This window comes from Silene latifolia, chromosome 7 (genome assembly GCF_048544455.1).
Source record: "Silene latifolia isolate original U9 population chromosome 7, ASM4854445v1, whole genome shotgun sequence".
Classification (NCBI taxonomy): Eukaryota; Viridiplantae; Streptophyta; class Magnoliopsida; order Caryophyllales; family Caryophyllaceae; genus Silene; species Silene latifolia.
The window spans coordinates 105175142-105192859 of NC_133532.1; the positions used below are offsets into that span (position 1 = coordinate 105175142).

Consider the following 17718-nt stretch of genomic DNA (forward strand, 5'->3'; position numbering starts at 1 on the left):
ATCAATTTGTAATTGATCTCTCAATTCAGAGACCGTCTTCTAGGAGACTTACTCATCTTTATGTATCAAATGAAGAGGCAGTGAGACAAAAGATGGAAAAACGAAAAATTATAATTAAGACACTACAAAAAAAAACGTTTCGATGCGACGGACACATTGCGACGGGATTGGCATATTTGCGACGGAGTTTTCCGTCGCTATGGACCTTTTCTTTGTAGTGAGACATATTCCCTCTCTCATAATTTCATTTATTTACCTTTAGTTAAAATACGTAAAAAAAAAAATTGAGACTTAGGGAGTAATTGTTTACCTTATATTACCGAAGTCATTATTTATTCACTTTATTTTATGATGATTCACACTGAAATAGTCAAAACATAAATTGATCATTGTGTTAACGTGACACTACTTGCTATGCTAGTACCAGAAGATGCATCGAATCTTAAACATTATACAGAATTACTGCCCTATTTTAAGATGTACTCCATTGGAGAACCATTTATTTCTTATTATAAGTCTTTTTCATGTATTAACATTTTTCGTTAATTGGATCATTTCAAATGACGAATCTTTTGTTTAATAATTTTCACACAGGGTAAAAGTAAAAGCAAATAAATAACTTAGACAGATGAATTATTGTGTCAATGTGCTTTATCGAATAAGTGAATTATTGTGTCAACGTGCTTTATCGAATAAGTGAAACGACATAAAACTAATCTTTAAAGTAAGAAAAGTGTAGAATACATGCATAACAAAAACTAAATAATACGAAAATGATTGACAATACTAAAATACAATATTTGGCTAAAAACGTATGGTTCCACTATTATAAATGGTTACCAAAAATAGGAAAAAAAAAACTTACATGAATAATTTGTTGGGGTGTGTAAGTGGCTTACAAAAGAAGAACTCTTAATAATTTATAATGAAGCTAGTGCCTCACAAAAAATGTCTAGAATAATTTAAATTTAAATACGGTGAAAATGCTAATGCCTTACGATTTTTGGTCTTGTATTTTCACTGACTTATTTTCCATTATATTATTTTCCAATGCAATAATCTGCAAATAATATTTATAATATGAGCAGAATTTGGAAAGTAAAAAATGGTCCAAATTTCTACTTCTATAGTCATTATGTCCAAAAATTTTTTCCTTTTTTTCCTTTTTCCTTTTTAGAAATTCCAAAGGCACGTGTCATGGTAAAGTGATGTATCATAAATATCCTCTTCATTATATCCACAATAATTATCGGGTTGTGAAACGGTATGATATTCACCGGTCAAATAATCATCAAACCCGGTAAAATACCCGTACTCAGATACATAATTACCCGACCCGAGTGTCGCACTTAAACTCAACTGCTCGTGAAAAGACATTTCTGCCCTCGTCATTTCACTATCCATTTGGACCGTGCCTTCAGAAATTGTTGGTGAATAAGTAGTAACCATAGACTCAACTAGTTCCGGTTCTTGAGTTGCTGTTGCGGCCAGGTTCGCGAACCTGGCTGCAGCAGCTTGAATTTCCGAACGACTCATTGATTGACCCCCTGGAATATCAGGCGGGTCATTCGGAAAATTAAAATTAGCTGACTTTCCACGTAAGCAAAATTGTGCAGCGTCGAATGCACGTGCTGCTTTTTCGGCCGTGTCATATGATCCTAACCAAATCCTCTCCCGACTATTCGGGAGACGGATTTCGGACACCCATTTTCCCCATTTCCTTAATCGCACACCCGTATACTTACACGACGACTTCTTCGATGTGTCCGGTGATGACGACGACGACGAAGGGTTGTCGTTTTTGTTTAAAGTAATATTATAAGTATCCATTAAAAGTTGCAATTTTTATTTGAGTGTGTATGTAGTGTAATGTTGAAGCAGAGGAAGAATGGTGTCAATGATGGGTGTTAACAAATAATGGGGTATTTTAATGGTATTTATACGCATTGTTTGCGTTGAAAATAATGGGGTTCGGGAAGATCAAGGGTCAACACTCTAAACGAAGCGTGTAGTCAGAGGCAGAGAGGGGGAGAGGGACACGTGGAGGGAGATTAGAGAGGTTATATAGGTAAAGGAAAATTGTACGCGGTTGATGGTTTTTATTTGTGTTTGTGTTACTGGAAGTTAAAAGCACGTGAGAGTCGATTTTAAACGGTTTACATGATTTTCAAACCAATTTCATCAACTCCTCGCTTCCGTCCCTGAAAAAGTGGAGAAATATTACCCTATTTGAAATAACGGTAAATTACTCTTCAAAATGGATTTAAATTAGGAATTTGAGACACAATTACGCGTAAATTGATGTCATTAATATTTGATTTAAGGTTTTTATTCCTTTTTTGACACTTTAAATACAGCCCTAAGGGTTGTATTTATCATTTCCCTTAATAATAATAATAATAATAATAATAATAATAATAATAATATTACCCTATTTACTCCGATCATTTATTTAATTATTTTATTTTAAATTGTCTTATTTTTTTATTTTCTTATATTTAAAAGATCTTTATGGCTAATTTGATCATCAATTATTATTCATCCCCTATCTACTAAAAGAATAGATGAACTCTATCATTTTCCGCCAAAAAGCATATTCTCAAAAAAGGAAACTAATGATAATTATGTTCACTAAATAAGAAAACTAACAATTACAATTTAATTCATTTATTATATTTTCATTATAATTAATATTTTCATCAAATTATATTATTTTCACTAAACTCTAAAATACTCGCTACAACACTAAACTCTAAAATACTCCCTCCATTTAACTCCACTTTACATGTATTCATTTTTCGTCTATTCAACTCCACTTTACATGTTTCCTTTTTAGGCCAAGAAAATGACCATTCTATCCTTATTCACACTACATATTTACAAAAAATGTCATCCATACCCCACACTAATCCACCACAAAACCCCACCTTTATACTCCATCCCAGTCACTATAATGTTCACACTTTCCCGAAACGGATTATTCAACTAATGTTCCCATTTCCTTTTTTGGTAACTTTTATTCTTATTTTATTCATTCCTCTCTCCTATTACCAAACCCCAAACCCACACAACTCTTTTACTCTTATTTTATTACTTTCCTTTATGTTTTGGCCCCACAATTTTTTCTTTAACTACTAATAATTCATCTCATCTCTTCTATCACCAACCCCACACAACTCTTTTACTCTTATTTTACTACTTTTCCTTAAGTATTGTGCTCATATCAAATGGGAACAATATAGCGACTGGGAGGGAATATTTTTTTAACATTTTTAACCCTACCATTCTCTTTCCCTATGTACTTTTTATAGTTTTTTTAATCCGCTCCTTAATACCCGTGCAAAAAGAAAACATGCGAAGTGGAGTTGAACGGAGAGAGTATTATTTTAATTAAAATAAAATAAAATTGATATAAAATTATAAATTACTATATCTTTTATTGATCCTATTATTGGATGATGAATAGACCCATATTCTGTATAAAATGATCGTTGTTATTACTTTCGTGACAAAAAAAATTGAAAAAATAATATAAATTGAAACTCATTAGTTTTATGCTATAAAAATGTTTTCATTAAAATATATTTCAACTCATTATTCAATTCTTTTAACTAATTTTCAGTTTTAACTTTTATTTATCAAAGTTTAGATACCTCATTTCTACACCTCCCGCCAACCACCCAATGATGATTGGGCCGCATGTTTGTTACACGGAACGATTTTATGACAGTCCATAAGTTCATCGACAAGTGATAGCTCAAACACTCGAGTCAACCTCATGGTCGTCATCTACGCGTCGATACGGTCATTTTGACAGTAATTAGAGTTCATTTGGAGTCCGGGTCAAAAACCGCTTCATTTTCTAAAAACCGTTTAAATGCCGAGTCGGAATATTCCGGAATGTTCTAGAATTCTCTGGATATTTATTCCTAAATTTAAATTAATATTTTTGAGAAAATATCTTTCCGTATTTTTGTGTTTTATGGAATAAGGAAGTGCATATCTACCGAAATTCCATAATAAAACGCGGAATTCTTTCTTGCTGAGGAGGAAACCTCTGGGGAAAGGACGCAGCAGGTGCTGCGCCTCTTCCAAGGATCGCAGTGGCTGCTGCGCCTCTTTCATGTGTTTAGTATAAATAGAGCACTTCGGCCTCCATATTTGGCACGCGAGTGTCCGCCCTTCTCTTCTCTCTTTGCATTCTAGATTACGTTATTGCTTTCGACACCTACGTGCTTGATCAATCGACCACGTAAGCTCAGATCCTTCTGAGTCCCAGTCACGTTGCATAGACCGACCAATTTGACCAACTCCACTTTAATCAATTTAATCAACCTTTTAAATCCTTTAACAAGGGCACTTTCCATGCATATTCGAGTCGAGCAATCACTAAACGTTAACTTAGTCAATCTCGTTTCGTCAAACATGTAAGTCTGAGGGAGTAAATTCTATTTTATTTATTGTATTTTTATTTTGTACCAATTAATGTAAGGTTTATATCAGAAGCACGTTCAAATCCGTCTTAAAAACCATCTTTTAAAACTGTATTTACAAAACAGCGGAGGTCTGACGTCGAGAAGAAACGCAGCAGCAGCTGCGCCTCTTCGAAGAGTCGCAGCATCTGTTGCGCCTCTTCCAGAGGCTGCCGCTGCTCCTGCTCTTCTTCTTCCTCGACTTCCTGCAATTCTCTCTTTCTTTCGTTTTTCTTTCGCTCCTTTTGTTTGTTTAAGTGTATAAGCATGTTCTTAACTAATCCTTTTTAAATTATAATTCTTAATTCGACATAAATCCCTTATAATTCAATATTTGCGGGTTTTTGTTATCTATTCAAACCCGGGTTTCAAAGGTTCGATTTTCTCATATCGAGTCTTTAGAATTCGTTATTTGTACATAGTTTTCTTTATTTGATTTTAGTTTGCCAAATTTAATTCTGCTTTCAAGTTCAAAGTTTCGATCTTTTTGTATTTCCGACACGAGTTCATCATTAATTATGTAAACCGCTGTAAATTCTTGTTTTTAATTCGTTTTATGACGATTCCAGATGCATGTAATCAATTAAAACACTTCAATTTGAGGCTAATATCAATAATCGATCTTAAATTACCAATTAACGATAACTGACCCGCGGTTCTGACACAGCCAGAACCAAACTCAAGAACAGACGTAGGAAGTGCTGCGCCTCTTCCTAGGGGACGCGGCAGAGATCTTTGCGCTGTTCAGGTTGGCTTACGTCACGAACTCTTTCTCGCTTTGACGTAGTTTCTAATTACGATTTAAATCGACTATTATCCTTATTATCACCTCTAATCTGACTTATTTTCATATTTTAATTCTAATTTTATTCTTTCTTTTATTTTCTTCTTCGAAACCTCGTTTTTGAGCGTGCTTTTGACGTAGATCATGTAATCCTTGTAACTCTTGTAATAATTATTTTAATTCATTTATCGTATTTGTTATTATGTATGATTTAATTATTTGGCTTTCTCATGTAATTTAATCTAACATCAACTTCGACCCCAATTGAGTGTTAAATTACGTGTTAACCGACATAGTTTAAACTCACATGATAGGATTAATCTATGTTTGTTGCATTGCATGCATTACATCGACGACATATCAAATATGAACGATTTCCCTAATCATTAGTACAGGCCGCTATCGAGGCGGGCGAGATTAGGTGTTCGATTAAAGAGCTTTCTAATACGTACCCTCACCCCTTACTCCAGTTATCTCTGGACATCTGTGTCCATTGGCATGTCGAGAGTCATTCTAGACATAGAATGCTAAGGGTAACGGGTTCTTAGTGTTCATGTAATTACTTTGTGTCTTGACATGGCACGAGGTATTCGAACGGTTCCAATTTTCCTTCAAAATTGGTGGCGACTCCACAAATGCAGGCTTATTCAACCTTTCACCGGTTTCAATGCCTCACCAATCGGTAACGGCCCATGACGTGCTTTGGCAAACCAAGGTTCCGTGGGAGAAGTGTCACCGCCTCGAGACCAACACGCGAGTGCGCGTAGCGCGGGTGGCCCATGTCCACAGTTTGGCGACTTCGCTGGGGATGATACACTTACGCGTTACCGAGGGTGAAACTTGAACAAGGTTAGGGATTAGTTTATACGAGACAGTTGTTGATTTTCATTACTCGACCTTCTTAGGTCATTTTATTCGGCCTTCCTAGGCTTAACCCAACCCATTCGACCAATCGTCCCGTCTGGACGGTCCAAATTCTTATCTGGGCCTAAAGATGGATAGCGATTGACATCAACCATACCGCGGTACATACTCATGTTTGTATCGAGAGCTTTCACTACTCGAGGGAATGGACTAGGAACCGACCATAGTCATGTTTGGCACGGACCTCTCCACAAACCAGGGTTTGATTGCTTGGTATGGCAACCAACCTTTTAAAGCCAAAACCCTTTAAATGCAATCAGCATACCGTTATAATGCCCATATGTATGTTTGTATCATATACGTGATCACCCTTTGTAAACAAAACCATGGCGAAATTTTGTAAAATAAAATCCATTTCAAAAATATAAACCTTTTTGAAAAATGGCCTAAAATAGCGCTAAATAAGCCGAAACTCTGTCCAAATGTCAAGTCAAAATTTGGGCCCCGAACCCATTTCAAACCTCATTTTGAGTCAGCACTCTTACAACTACACTACAGTTGTCTAGGACAAACATTTCAAAATTTGTCATTTTCAAATCCCACTTGACACAATGGCACACGCCCACTTCACGAGTCAAGTCTTTTTTAAGTAAGTGTGCGAAAATGGTCGATCATGTTTTGATTCGTCATCGATCTCTTATCCTCAGTTCCAAAATGGTGGGAACTAGTCATGGAAGCGTTAATGGTCAACCCAACCGTCCGTAAACGGTAATGATCAAATCCTAGCTGCGCTCATTCGTCTCCAGACAAGCCAAGACCAAGCTTATGCTCGCCTTAACGTCATCGAAGGCCGTATTGTCGCGGTAGAAGCTAGACTTCCTCCTGCAGAGGATGCCATTCCTTACATGGTCATACATGATAATCTTCTACCCTTTGTTGGACAACCAGAAGTCAATCTTCCACTAGGTCCTACTGAAGCTGAAAAGCGACTCCAATATTTGGAGGAGCAACTAATGTACCTCAATGGAGATGACATCTACAGGGAAAACAGTCGCAAATATGAGGCAGTAAACGCTCAACTGCCAACTAACTTCAACATGACCGACATCCCGAAGTTTAAGGGGCATGAAAATCCTTTGAACCATATTCGTGCCTTCAAAGATTATATGTCTAAAGGCATCAAGCCAGAGATGTTCCTAAGGATCTTTCCTTCATCTCTCGATACTATTCCTAAGCAATGGTTCTACTCCTAGGATCACAAGAAAATTGCTACTTGGGACGATGTTGCAATTGAGTTCACCAAACAGTACGCGGATAATGCTGAAATTCAAGTCAATATGCGCACTCTAGAGGTTCTTACCCAAAATGAGAAAGAAGGATTCATCGACTTACTAAGTAGATGGAGAAAGACTAGCACGCAACTCGTCGAATGCCCAGACGAGGCTACTCTTGTTGAAAAGTTCGTGGACAATTTAAGGCCAATCTGTGCGAACCATCTAAGGTACCAAAACATAAAGTCTTTCAAAGACTTAATTGTACTTGGAACAAGGATTGAAGATGAAATCCGTAAAGGACTCTTGTCCAAAACGATGGGTCGTGGATATCAAGGCACAACGAGTCGTTCTTATAGTTCCACTAGCAAGACCGACGAGGTCAGCCTTGTCGAATCATCTACCAAGAAGAATAATCCGCAAAGGAAGTTCACCAACATTGGTGACTCGTACTCCAATGCTCTAAAAAGATTAATGAAACAAGGTAAACTCCAACCCATATGACCTACACCTGACCCAGAAAGGAAGTTTAAGTTCTAGGATGAAAATGCCTACTGCGAGTACCATAGAGGCAAAGGGCATGATACAGAGAAATGTTTCAAATTATAACATGTCATTCAGGATATGATTAAAGATGGGCGCCTGCCTATACCTTCTGCAAGTAAGCCCAACAATACTCAGAATCCTCTTGGAATTCTGATGATCACAGATGAGGAATACACCTTGGATTGGTCACACCTCATTTCTCCAGTTGAAGATGAGATCAATGCACCGGAAAATGAGGAGAGTTATTCTACCATCTCCCCTATTATCGCTGATTTTGTCGCATGGGCAAAGGGTGTAAGTAGACAAGTTGCCGAGTTGGAAGCTGTAGTGGCATCCCTACGCAATCCAAGCACTAAACTTAGCGAAGATAGGCCAGTGGTTCCAATCTTATCTCAAAAATTCACAATGCAAGAAGTGATCACAGTGACCGACAATCTAGTCGAGCAAATAATCAGCTTAGAAGCTGAAGTCATAAGCTTGAGAGAGCTCAATATCGTCAATGGAATATGGGCAGATGAAGATGAAGATGTTTACCTCCAAGAACATCCTCTAGTCGAGGCTAGTGAAGATCAAGATATGGACCACCTTACTCGCTCAGGACGTCCATACCAAAATGTCACTCAAGGAAAACAAGTGGTCCAGTTACTACTAACACCAATGTCATCACACCAAACGATGGCGAAGACACTTCTCCTGATCATTTATTGAAGCAACTTCAAAAGACAAAGGCTGATTTTTCAGTCTGGCAACTAGTTGCATGTTCATTTCCTCATCGCCAGGCTTTATTGCAAGCATTGGCTAAATTGAACGTAGCACATGACTCTACACCTGACGTCGTCGTCAACCTAGTCTTCCAAGACTCAGTCAAGCTAAGTAACCCAGTTACTTTCTCAGATGAGGACTTGCCTCCCTTTGGCGTCACTCATAACCTTGCTCTATACATCACAATCACATGCTTGAAGAAAAACATACCAATTACTTTGGTAGATGATGGCTCCGCAGTCAATGTCATACCACTAATGACAGCATACAAGTTAGGCATGAAAAAATCAGACTGGACTCTTACTAACTAAGGGGTTCGAGCGTACGATGGAACGTGACGTAAAGTAGTGGGGCTAGTTAACCTTACTGTGGCCACTTGGCCAATTGAGCGAAAGGTTAATTTTCAGATAGTAGACATCGAGGCATCTTTCAATATACTTCTAGGAAGGCCCTGGATTCACGCTTCCAAAGCAGTAACATCCACCTTACACCAAAAGATCAAGATCCCTCTAGACGACAAAGTAGTGACGATCACTTCGTCACCAATCAAGGCCGTAATAGAGAAAATGTCAAGCAATCAAATAATTACAGATCCAGTGTACGATCTTGGAGGATTTCAAATTATAAACCTTATAGAAAGCGAGCTGACTCCCTTATACTTCAGCCCATACTCCAACATGGTGGTCAGCCACATACTTAAATCCCAGGGATACTTCCCGGGAATGCCACTAAACCCTATCAGAGAAAATACCTTTGCACCTTTCAAGGAAGGTCATTTCCAAAGGATACCATTGGGCTTAAGGTACAAGCCTACGAAGCCTGAAACCCATAAAATGCTTGCTCAAGTTCAAAATCGCAAAAGTAAAAAAATCCAAATATAACCCTATCTCCCTACACTAAATGGTTACTTCGTCAGAAGAGGGGATTGTGAACATTTTTATGCATTTCCCGAACCTTGGAGGTACAAAGGCATGCCACTAGCTGGAATCGAGGTCTTCCACGATTTCTACTTCATTCCTCCAGAAACGGTTCATACCGTCAAAACTCGTCAGACACCTTGTCTCGACGAACAGGCTGTTAGCCTTCTGTTTGGAGAGGATCGATTCATCAAGGCAGTGCAAGATGAGATCATTACCATGATACTTCAAGACGACCATTTCAACCCTACAACACTGATCACTAACACCAATTCAAATCAGCATAAAGGATAGAGAAAGTCAATCAAATGGACCAACAATCAAGGAAAGCTCTTCAAGGTCACCACTGGAGAAGGAGAGATGTTCAAAGGAGAACCCGAAGACGATGAATTCGAGTCAGAGTTGGAATCAGAGTCGGAGTCGGAACCTAAGTCTAGAGAAGTCGCTAGAGAGTCTCCTCTTGTCGTCACTCCCCACCCTTTTGTTTCTCTTAGCGTAGCATCGCCTAGTAACAGTAGCTTGGGGAATGTCCCAGCAACTGTCCCTTTACCGCCACTGACTACTGCGCAGATGGCTTATTTGTTTCAGCTGTTTTCAAACTTTAATATGAATAAATCTGATTCTGCTTACTCCTTGTGTTATTCTGAATGCAATTATATTTACGATGATAATGAGGATGATCCTGACCGAAACTCATTCGAATGACCTCCCTATATAATTAAAGAAATAATAGAAGAGGGGGAAGGGGCACCAGTTATAGAAAACACTGAACCTATTAATGTAGGAACGAAATTAGAACCCCAAGAACTTAGGATAGGGACGACCCTAAACCCCACTGAAAGGGCCAATTTCATCAACATCCTACACGAATTCAAAGACGTCTTCTCTTGGTCTTACAAGGACATGCCAGGGATCGATAGGGATATTGCAGAACATTGCATTCCAATCAAGTCAGGTTTCAAACCTGTAAAGCAGAATCTTCGTCGGATGAGGACAGAATGGGCTCTTAAGATTAAGGAAGAATTCGATAAGCAATTCAAAGCCGGATTCATCAAAGTTTCTGAGTATTCAGATTGGGTGGCTAATATAGTCCCCGTACCCAAAAAGGATGGGCGAATCTGGGTTTATGCTGATTTCAGAGACTTGAACAAAGCGAGTCCTAAAGACGACTTTCGTCTGCCACACATCGATATATTGGTAGATAATACAACAGATCACGCATTGTTATCCTTCATGGACGGGTATGCAGGGTACAACCAAATCAAAATGGCCAGAGAAGATATGCACAAGACAGCCTTCGTCACAAAATGAGGAACATATTGCTATACTGTTATGCCATTTGGGCTAATCAACGCAGGGGCTACGTACCAACGTACTGCGACTACTTTGCTACATGACATGATGCATAAAGAGGTGGAGGTGTACGTGGATGATATGATCGTCAAATCCAAGGATAGAGAAGGGCACATTGCTAATCTTCATAAATTCTTCCTCAGATTGCGCAAATACAACATGAGGGTCAATCCTCAGAAATGTGCATTCGGAGTAACGTCAGGCAAGCTTCTGGGATATGTTGTCAGCCAGAGGGGGATAGAAATTGATCCCATCCAAGATCAAGGCCTTAATAAAGATGCCACAACCCCAGACAGAGAAAGAGGTTAGAGGATTCCTGGGCAAAGTACAATACATAAGTCAATTCATATCTTAGCTCACTATGATCTGTGAACCTATCGTCAAATTGCTCAAGAAAACGGACCATACCATATGGGACGATGACTGCCAAAAGGCATTTGACAGGATAAATGAGATATTGGCCAAACCACCAGTGCTAATGCCTCCCCAACGAGATCAACCTCTTGGTTTATATCTCATAGTCACCTTAGTAAGAAGTTCTTAGAGTACGAGAGTAAGTACACACCACTCAATAAGACATGCCTCGCTCTTGTGTGGGCAACAAATAAGCTACGCCATTATATGCTTAGCTACTCTAAAATGGATCCCGTCAAATACCTCTTTGAGAAACCCGTTCTCAACGGACGCTTAGCAAGATGGACATTAATGCTCTCAGAGTTCGATTTCAAATACGTACCTTTGAAAGTCATAAAGGGACGTGCCGTGGCTGAATTTTTCGCAGATAATCCCATCAACGATACACAAGCAATAGACACGTGTTCGTTTCCAGATGAGGATATTTTACAAACCAGTACGGATTCTTGGGATCTTTACTTTGATGGCACATCCAATTTGAGAGTATTTGGAATAAGAGTGTTTCTCTTTTCTCTTGAAGGCAAACTTACACCACTTTATGTCAAACTCGACTTCGAGGTGACAAATAATGCAGCAGAGTATGAGGCCTATCTCATTGGTCTACAAGCGGCAGTGAGTTTGGGGATAAAAAACCTTCGAGTTCGCGAGGACCCATCTTTAATAATCAACCAAATCACTGGATCCGAGAAAATCCGAAGTGAAACTCTAGCACCCTATCAGGCTAGGATAGATCGGGTTGCTCAATTATTCGATCAGGTCACCTATCTACACCTACCTCGAGAAGAAAATCAGTTTGTGGACGCTCTTGCAAAACTTGCATCCTTGATTAATATGCCAGACGACATGGTTGAAATTCCCTTGTGCATCGAATGGTTATCAGAGCCAACCTATGTGCACTTCATTACAGATGAAGAGGAAAACCCAGAGGAGCCTTGGTTCCAGGCCAAAATTTCAAGCTCAATGGTACATATCCACAAGACATGGACAAGAGAGGACAACGCGCCAAACACCTACTTGCCTCTCAATACCTCCTTATGCAGAGAGAATTGTAGAAAAGAACACCACTTGGTGTCCTCTTGCGTTGCCTTGATCATTCACAGGCACAGAAAGTAATGGAAGAAGTTCACAATGGAGAATGCGGTCCTCACATGAGTGGATCCATGATAGCAAAAAAGATTATGCGTCTAGGGTATTACTGGACGCCAATGGAGTCAGATTGCATCAAATATGTCAGGCATTGTCATAACTGCCAGATCTTTGGGAATGTACAACATCTTCCTCCCTCAATGCTATGACATCTCCTTGGCAATTTTCTGCTTGGGGAATTGACATCATTGGGAAGATCACTCCAGTTGGGACATGAGGTCACTGTTTCATCTTAGTAGCCATCGATTATTTTACTAAATGGGTCGAAGCATCATCTTACAGTAGCCTTACAGCCAAGAATGTGGGAAAGTTCATACAAACCAATATCATCTGTCGATATGGTTGCCCACATGAAATCATCAGTGACAACGGGTCACATTTTCAGGCCAAAGCTGCACAGTTTCTAGCTAAATATAAGATCAAGCATCAGCATTCCTCGCCATACAGACCTCAAACTAATGGCGCAGTAGAGGCAGCTAACAAAAATGTCGTCATAATCCTCAAGAAAATGATCGACAATTATCGCGATTGGCCTAGCAAAATGCCCTTCGCATTATGGGGGTATCATACATTAGTTAGGACGCCCACTTGGGCTACTCCTTTCAATTTGACTTACGGCATGAAATTTGTACAACTAGTAGAGCTAGAGATCCCATCTCTGCGCATTTTACTCGAAAGTTATACTCAAGAAGTTGATTGGAAAAGGGATAGGTATGACGAACTCGTCCTCTTGGACGAACGGAGGCTACGCGCATTACATAATGTGCAAACATATCAGGCATGTATCAAGCGAGCCTTTAATAAACGGGTCAAGCCCAGAAATATCCAAGAATGAGATCTAGTACTCAAGTCAGTCAGAGCTCCCTTACCCGTAGATCCACAGGGAAAATTTAAACCTAATTGGGCAGGACCATTTTTGGTCAAGTCCATACTTTCAGGGGGTGCGGTTAAGATCACAGACCTAGACGGGAATGAATTTTCTAATCCAACTAACCTAGACCAATTGAAATGGTACTACCCTTAGAAATAGGATAAAAAACACGCCTCGCGTGAACCACGTGCCGCTCTTGCAACACGAAAGAAAACCGGCCCCTGGCCCGCTAAAAGCTTATGACAGTTCGCTCTTGCATTTTGACATTTTAACATCCTCATATCATTAAATAAATTGAATTGTATTTCCTTAGGAGTTAGTAAAGCACACGCTTATTTTCTAAGTTCATTACAAGCTCTTGCTTCGAACATTTATTCGTTTTCATTTTTTTGAACTACGTACGCACAGAGTTTGATTTCATTTTTTCTAATGAATACGTAGGCAATCCTTTACAGGATACAACCCGCCATTTCAAGATGTAAATAAAAGGACATTTACATTCGCATTTGAAATTCGACAGAAATAAATAAAGAAAATTTATAAAGTTTCTTAACTAATAAATCTTTTATTTATTCTTCCATAAATAATAGTAGTATGCCAAATAGATATAAATTTAAAATGCTGAAAATTAAAATTGTAATACCCCAGTTATTGAAAGTAAGGTTGTCCCACATCGGGGAATTGAGGAGGTTGTGATATGTTTATAAGGGATTCCACCCACCACTTAGTAACAAGGCCTTGTGCTTTTGGGGTTAAGTGAGGACAAATAACTGGCCCAAAAGTGCACACCCATCTTATTGGGTTGTGTTACGTCAGTGGTGGGTCGGGTTGTTATAAATGGTATCAAAGCGACGATCCTGAAACCTGTAACCAATGAATCCAATGAATATAGGGAGTCAATTAAAATGAACCCGGGGTAAAGGTTGTAGGAGCTAATGCAAAGGCTTGGGAGACGTCCTAAAGTCGCGAACTCGCCCTACAATTTTGAACCGGTCACATGGGGGGTATATGTCAAGGTCGTATGTGATATTGGTTAGTTTGCATGTGAATGTGGTAATGTATGCTGTAATTGTTGGATGTTTGGAGTAGGAGGTTGAGTTTGTGAATGAAAGGTTGATGAAGTATATAGAATTGTTGTTTGAACATGAAGCATGTTGGATGTTTACTATGTGGCGTTTCATAACATGATATAATTGTTTTACTGATCATATGAAGAGCTTGGTAGAATCGCATGCTTAAGTATAGTATAATGTCGAGTTTATAAAGTTGTGTAGTATGTTGGGATATGATATAGCATGCGGGTAGCATATTCGAGTTAGCATGACTCGATCGAGTGGGTCTGACTCGATCGAGTGGGTATTTGACGAATTTGCAACCAGAATCGTGTTTTTGGGCACTCGATCGAGTACCTCGGGCACTCGATCGAGTAGGAAATCACTCGATCGAGTAGCCTGGCTACTCGGTCGAGTATGTTAGAGATCGGAAGGTGTTTGGGGTCGATGTCGAGGCACTCGATCGAGTATGTTGGGCACTCGATCGAGTAGCCTCTTACTCGATCGAGTAGGTTTAGGCACTCGATCGAGTGTGTTCTGGGCAGTCTGCTTTCGTGTTTTGAGGTTTTAGTGCGTATGTTTATGTCTACCCTTTCTTATATAGTTTCAAGATGCCGCCCAAGAGAAACGCTTTTTATGCGAGAGATGAGACCATGAACATAGATGATATCGTTAAGATGTTGGAGCATCAGGATGCTCTTACGGAGGCCTTAAAGAAAGTGGGAAAAGATAAGGATAAGGAGGTTGATCACTCTAAGATCAGTCTCTATATAGCGAGGTTTAACCCAAAAGAGTACAAGGGAACCGGGGAACCAAACCTTCTTGACAACTGACATTGTGAGATGGAGAATAATAGACACAGTTCTTGTCGTCCGATGAGATGAGAGTAGAACAAGCTGCGTTCTACCCGAGGGAAGCGGTGGCGAGTGGTGGGATAAGGTGAAGGTGAGTGCTAGGGAGATGTATGCGAACCAGGGCTTACTTGCTATACCTTGGGAAGAGTTTCGGAGGGCTATGAGGAAAGAGTTTGTACCGGAACATGTGAGGAGTAAGCTGAGAGAGGAGTTTGATGGGTTTAAGATGACATCTGATATGTCAGTTGCTGAGTACTATAAACAGTTTAATGAGAAGTCTGGGTATGCTGAGGATATGGGTTTGAGTGAGGAGAACTTGGCGCTGAGGTTTGAGAGGAGGTTGACCCCTAAGATCATGGATAAGCTACATGTGGGAGTCCTTACTGATGTTAAGGAAGCTTATGAGAGGGCTGGGAGAGCTGAGAGGTTGGTGGAGATGGCTTAGGAGAGAGTGGGTGTTGAGAAAAGAAAGGCTGAGAGTGAGGGTGGTGGCCAATCTAGTCACAAGAAAGGCAACCACAATCAAACTAGAGGGTTTTCTGCTGGGTCAGGGTTCAGTGCTGGGGCTTCCTTTGGGCGTGGCCGTGGGAGTAGTAGTGGTAGTTGGGGGATGACTTCCTTTGGCTGTGGCGGTGTAGGCCACAAGAGACATGAGTGCACGAGTGCACCGGGAGCTTTTCAGGGATCGACTCGGGGGAGCTATTCTCAGGGACCTACACAGAGTTATGCGAGCAATAGACCGTCTGGGTCATGGTCTAACCGGGGATGTCAGAGCTATCAGGGTGGAGGTAACCGCAATGGCGGTAATTCTTATCAGAAACCAGCTACGAACAACAACAACAATCAGGGGTCGGGTGCTAAGCCGACCACATCGCCAAGATCTTGTCGGGAGGTGGACGAACACGATGGAAAGTGTTCATGATGGACAAGAAAGCGATTGAGGATGATGCACATGTTATCACCGGTACTTTTCTTGTTAACGGTATTCATACCTTTGTTTTATTTGATTCGGGCGTCTCGGTCGTTTGTATCTTGAGTCATGTTAAACGGTTGGGTTTGAGGGTATATGAGTCTATAAGTGAGAAAGTTTTTATACCTTTAAGAGTCTGTATCATGTGGGAGGTTGTTTAGAGATGTGTCTATGATAGTTGGGCAAGTTGACCTACCTGTAGACTTGCTAGAGTTTCCTTTTGACGGTTTTGAGATGATAGTCGGGATGGATTGGTTGGGAAAGTATAAAGCTAAGATAGACTGTCATCAAAAGAAAGTGTCTTTGAGAGGGCCTAAGGGTGTTAGTGTGTCTTATCGTGGGTTTCTAGTCAAACCCAAAGTTAAGTTGATTGCAGCTGTCACCTTGAAGTCTTATCTGAGGAAGGGATGCCCTTTGATCTTATGCCATGTGAGAGATGACCGGATAGAGAGTCCGACAGTTGATCAGATACCAGTGGTGGGAGAGTTTGCCGATGTTTTTCTAGAGGAGATTCCGGGGTTGCCACCGAAGAGGGAGATAGATTTCACAGTTGAGTTGAAACCGGGGACAGGGCCAATCTCTAAGGCACCGTACCGGATGGGTCCTAAAGAGATGGAGGAGCTCAGGAAACAGTTAGATGATCTGATAGAGAAGGGATACATTAGACCTAGTGTATCGCCGTGGGGAGCACCAGTTCTTTTCGTGAAGAAGAAAGATGGGAGTTTGAGGTTGTGCATAGACTACAGGGAGCTGAACCGAGTGACGGTGAAGAACAAGTATCCTTTGCCAAGGATAGATGACCTGTTTGATCAGTTGAGTGGTGCATCAGTCTTTTCTAAGATTGATTTGAGGTCGGGGTACCATCAGGTGAAGATTAGAGAGGTGGACATACCAAAGACAGCTTTCACGTCGAGGTATGGCCATTATGAGTATGTGGTGATGCCGTTTGGGTTATCTAAGACAGTTTTTGGACAAGTTTGTGGTGGTGTTTATTGATGACATCTTAGTCTACTCTAAGACTAAGGAGGAGCATGAGGAGCATCTGAGGATTGTGTTGCAGACTTTGAGGGAGCATGAGTTATATGCTAAGCTGTCCAAGTGTGAGTTTTGGTTAGAGAAAGTTGCTTTTCTGGGGCATGTGATCTCTAAGGAGGGAGTAGCTGTGCATCCGGCAAAGATTGAGGCATTGACAAAGTGGGAAGCACCAAAGAATGTTGCTGAGGTCAGGAGTTTCTTGGGTTTAGCTGGATACTACAGACGGTTCGTGAAAGATTTCTCCAAGATAGCTAGACCTATGACAGCTTTTATGAGGAAAGAGAACAGGTTTCGTTGGGATGAGAGTTGTGAGAAGGCGTGCCAGACATTAAAGGAGCGTTTGACCACAGCTCCTATCTTAGCATTGCCTGAAGGGATCGAGAACTTTGAGGTTTATACAGATGCCT

The 17718-nt window shown here is 40.3% G+C and overlaps 1 protein-coding gene across 1 annotated transcript; it reads right to left on the reverse strand.

Annotated features, from left to right (window-relative positions):
- Positions 1 to 743: 743 nt before the first annotated feature.
- On the reverse strand, positions 744 to 1900 carry LOC141591206 (ethylene-responsive transcription factor ERF017-like). The gene has a single exon (XM_074411579.1). The coding sequence runs from the start codon at positions 1828 to 1830 to the stop codon at positions 1174 to 1176; it is 657 nt and encodes a 218-aa protein (XP_074267680.1). The 5' UTR covers positions 1831 to 1900; the 3' UTR covers positions 744 to 1173.
- Between the last annotated feature and the right edge of the window lie 15818 nt (positions 1901 to 17718).

What these genes read in the sequence shown, in the direction of transcription:
- LOC141591206 (XM_074411579.1), bottom strand. Translation starts at nt 1,830, where the DNA reads ATGGATACTTATAATATTACTTTAAACAAAAACGACAACCCTTCGTCG.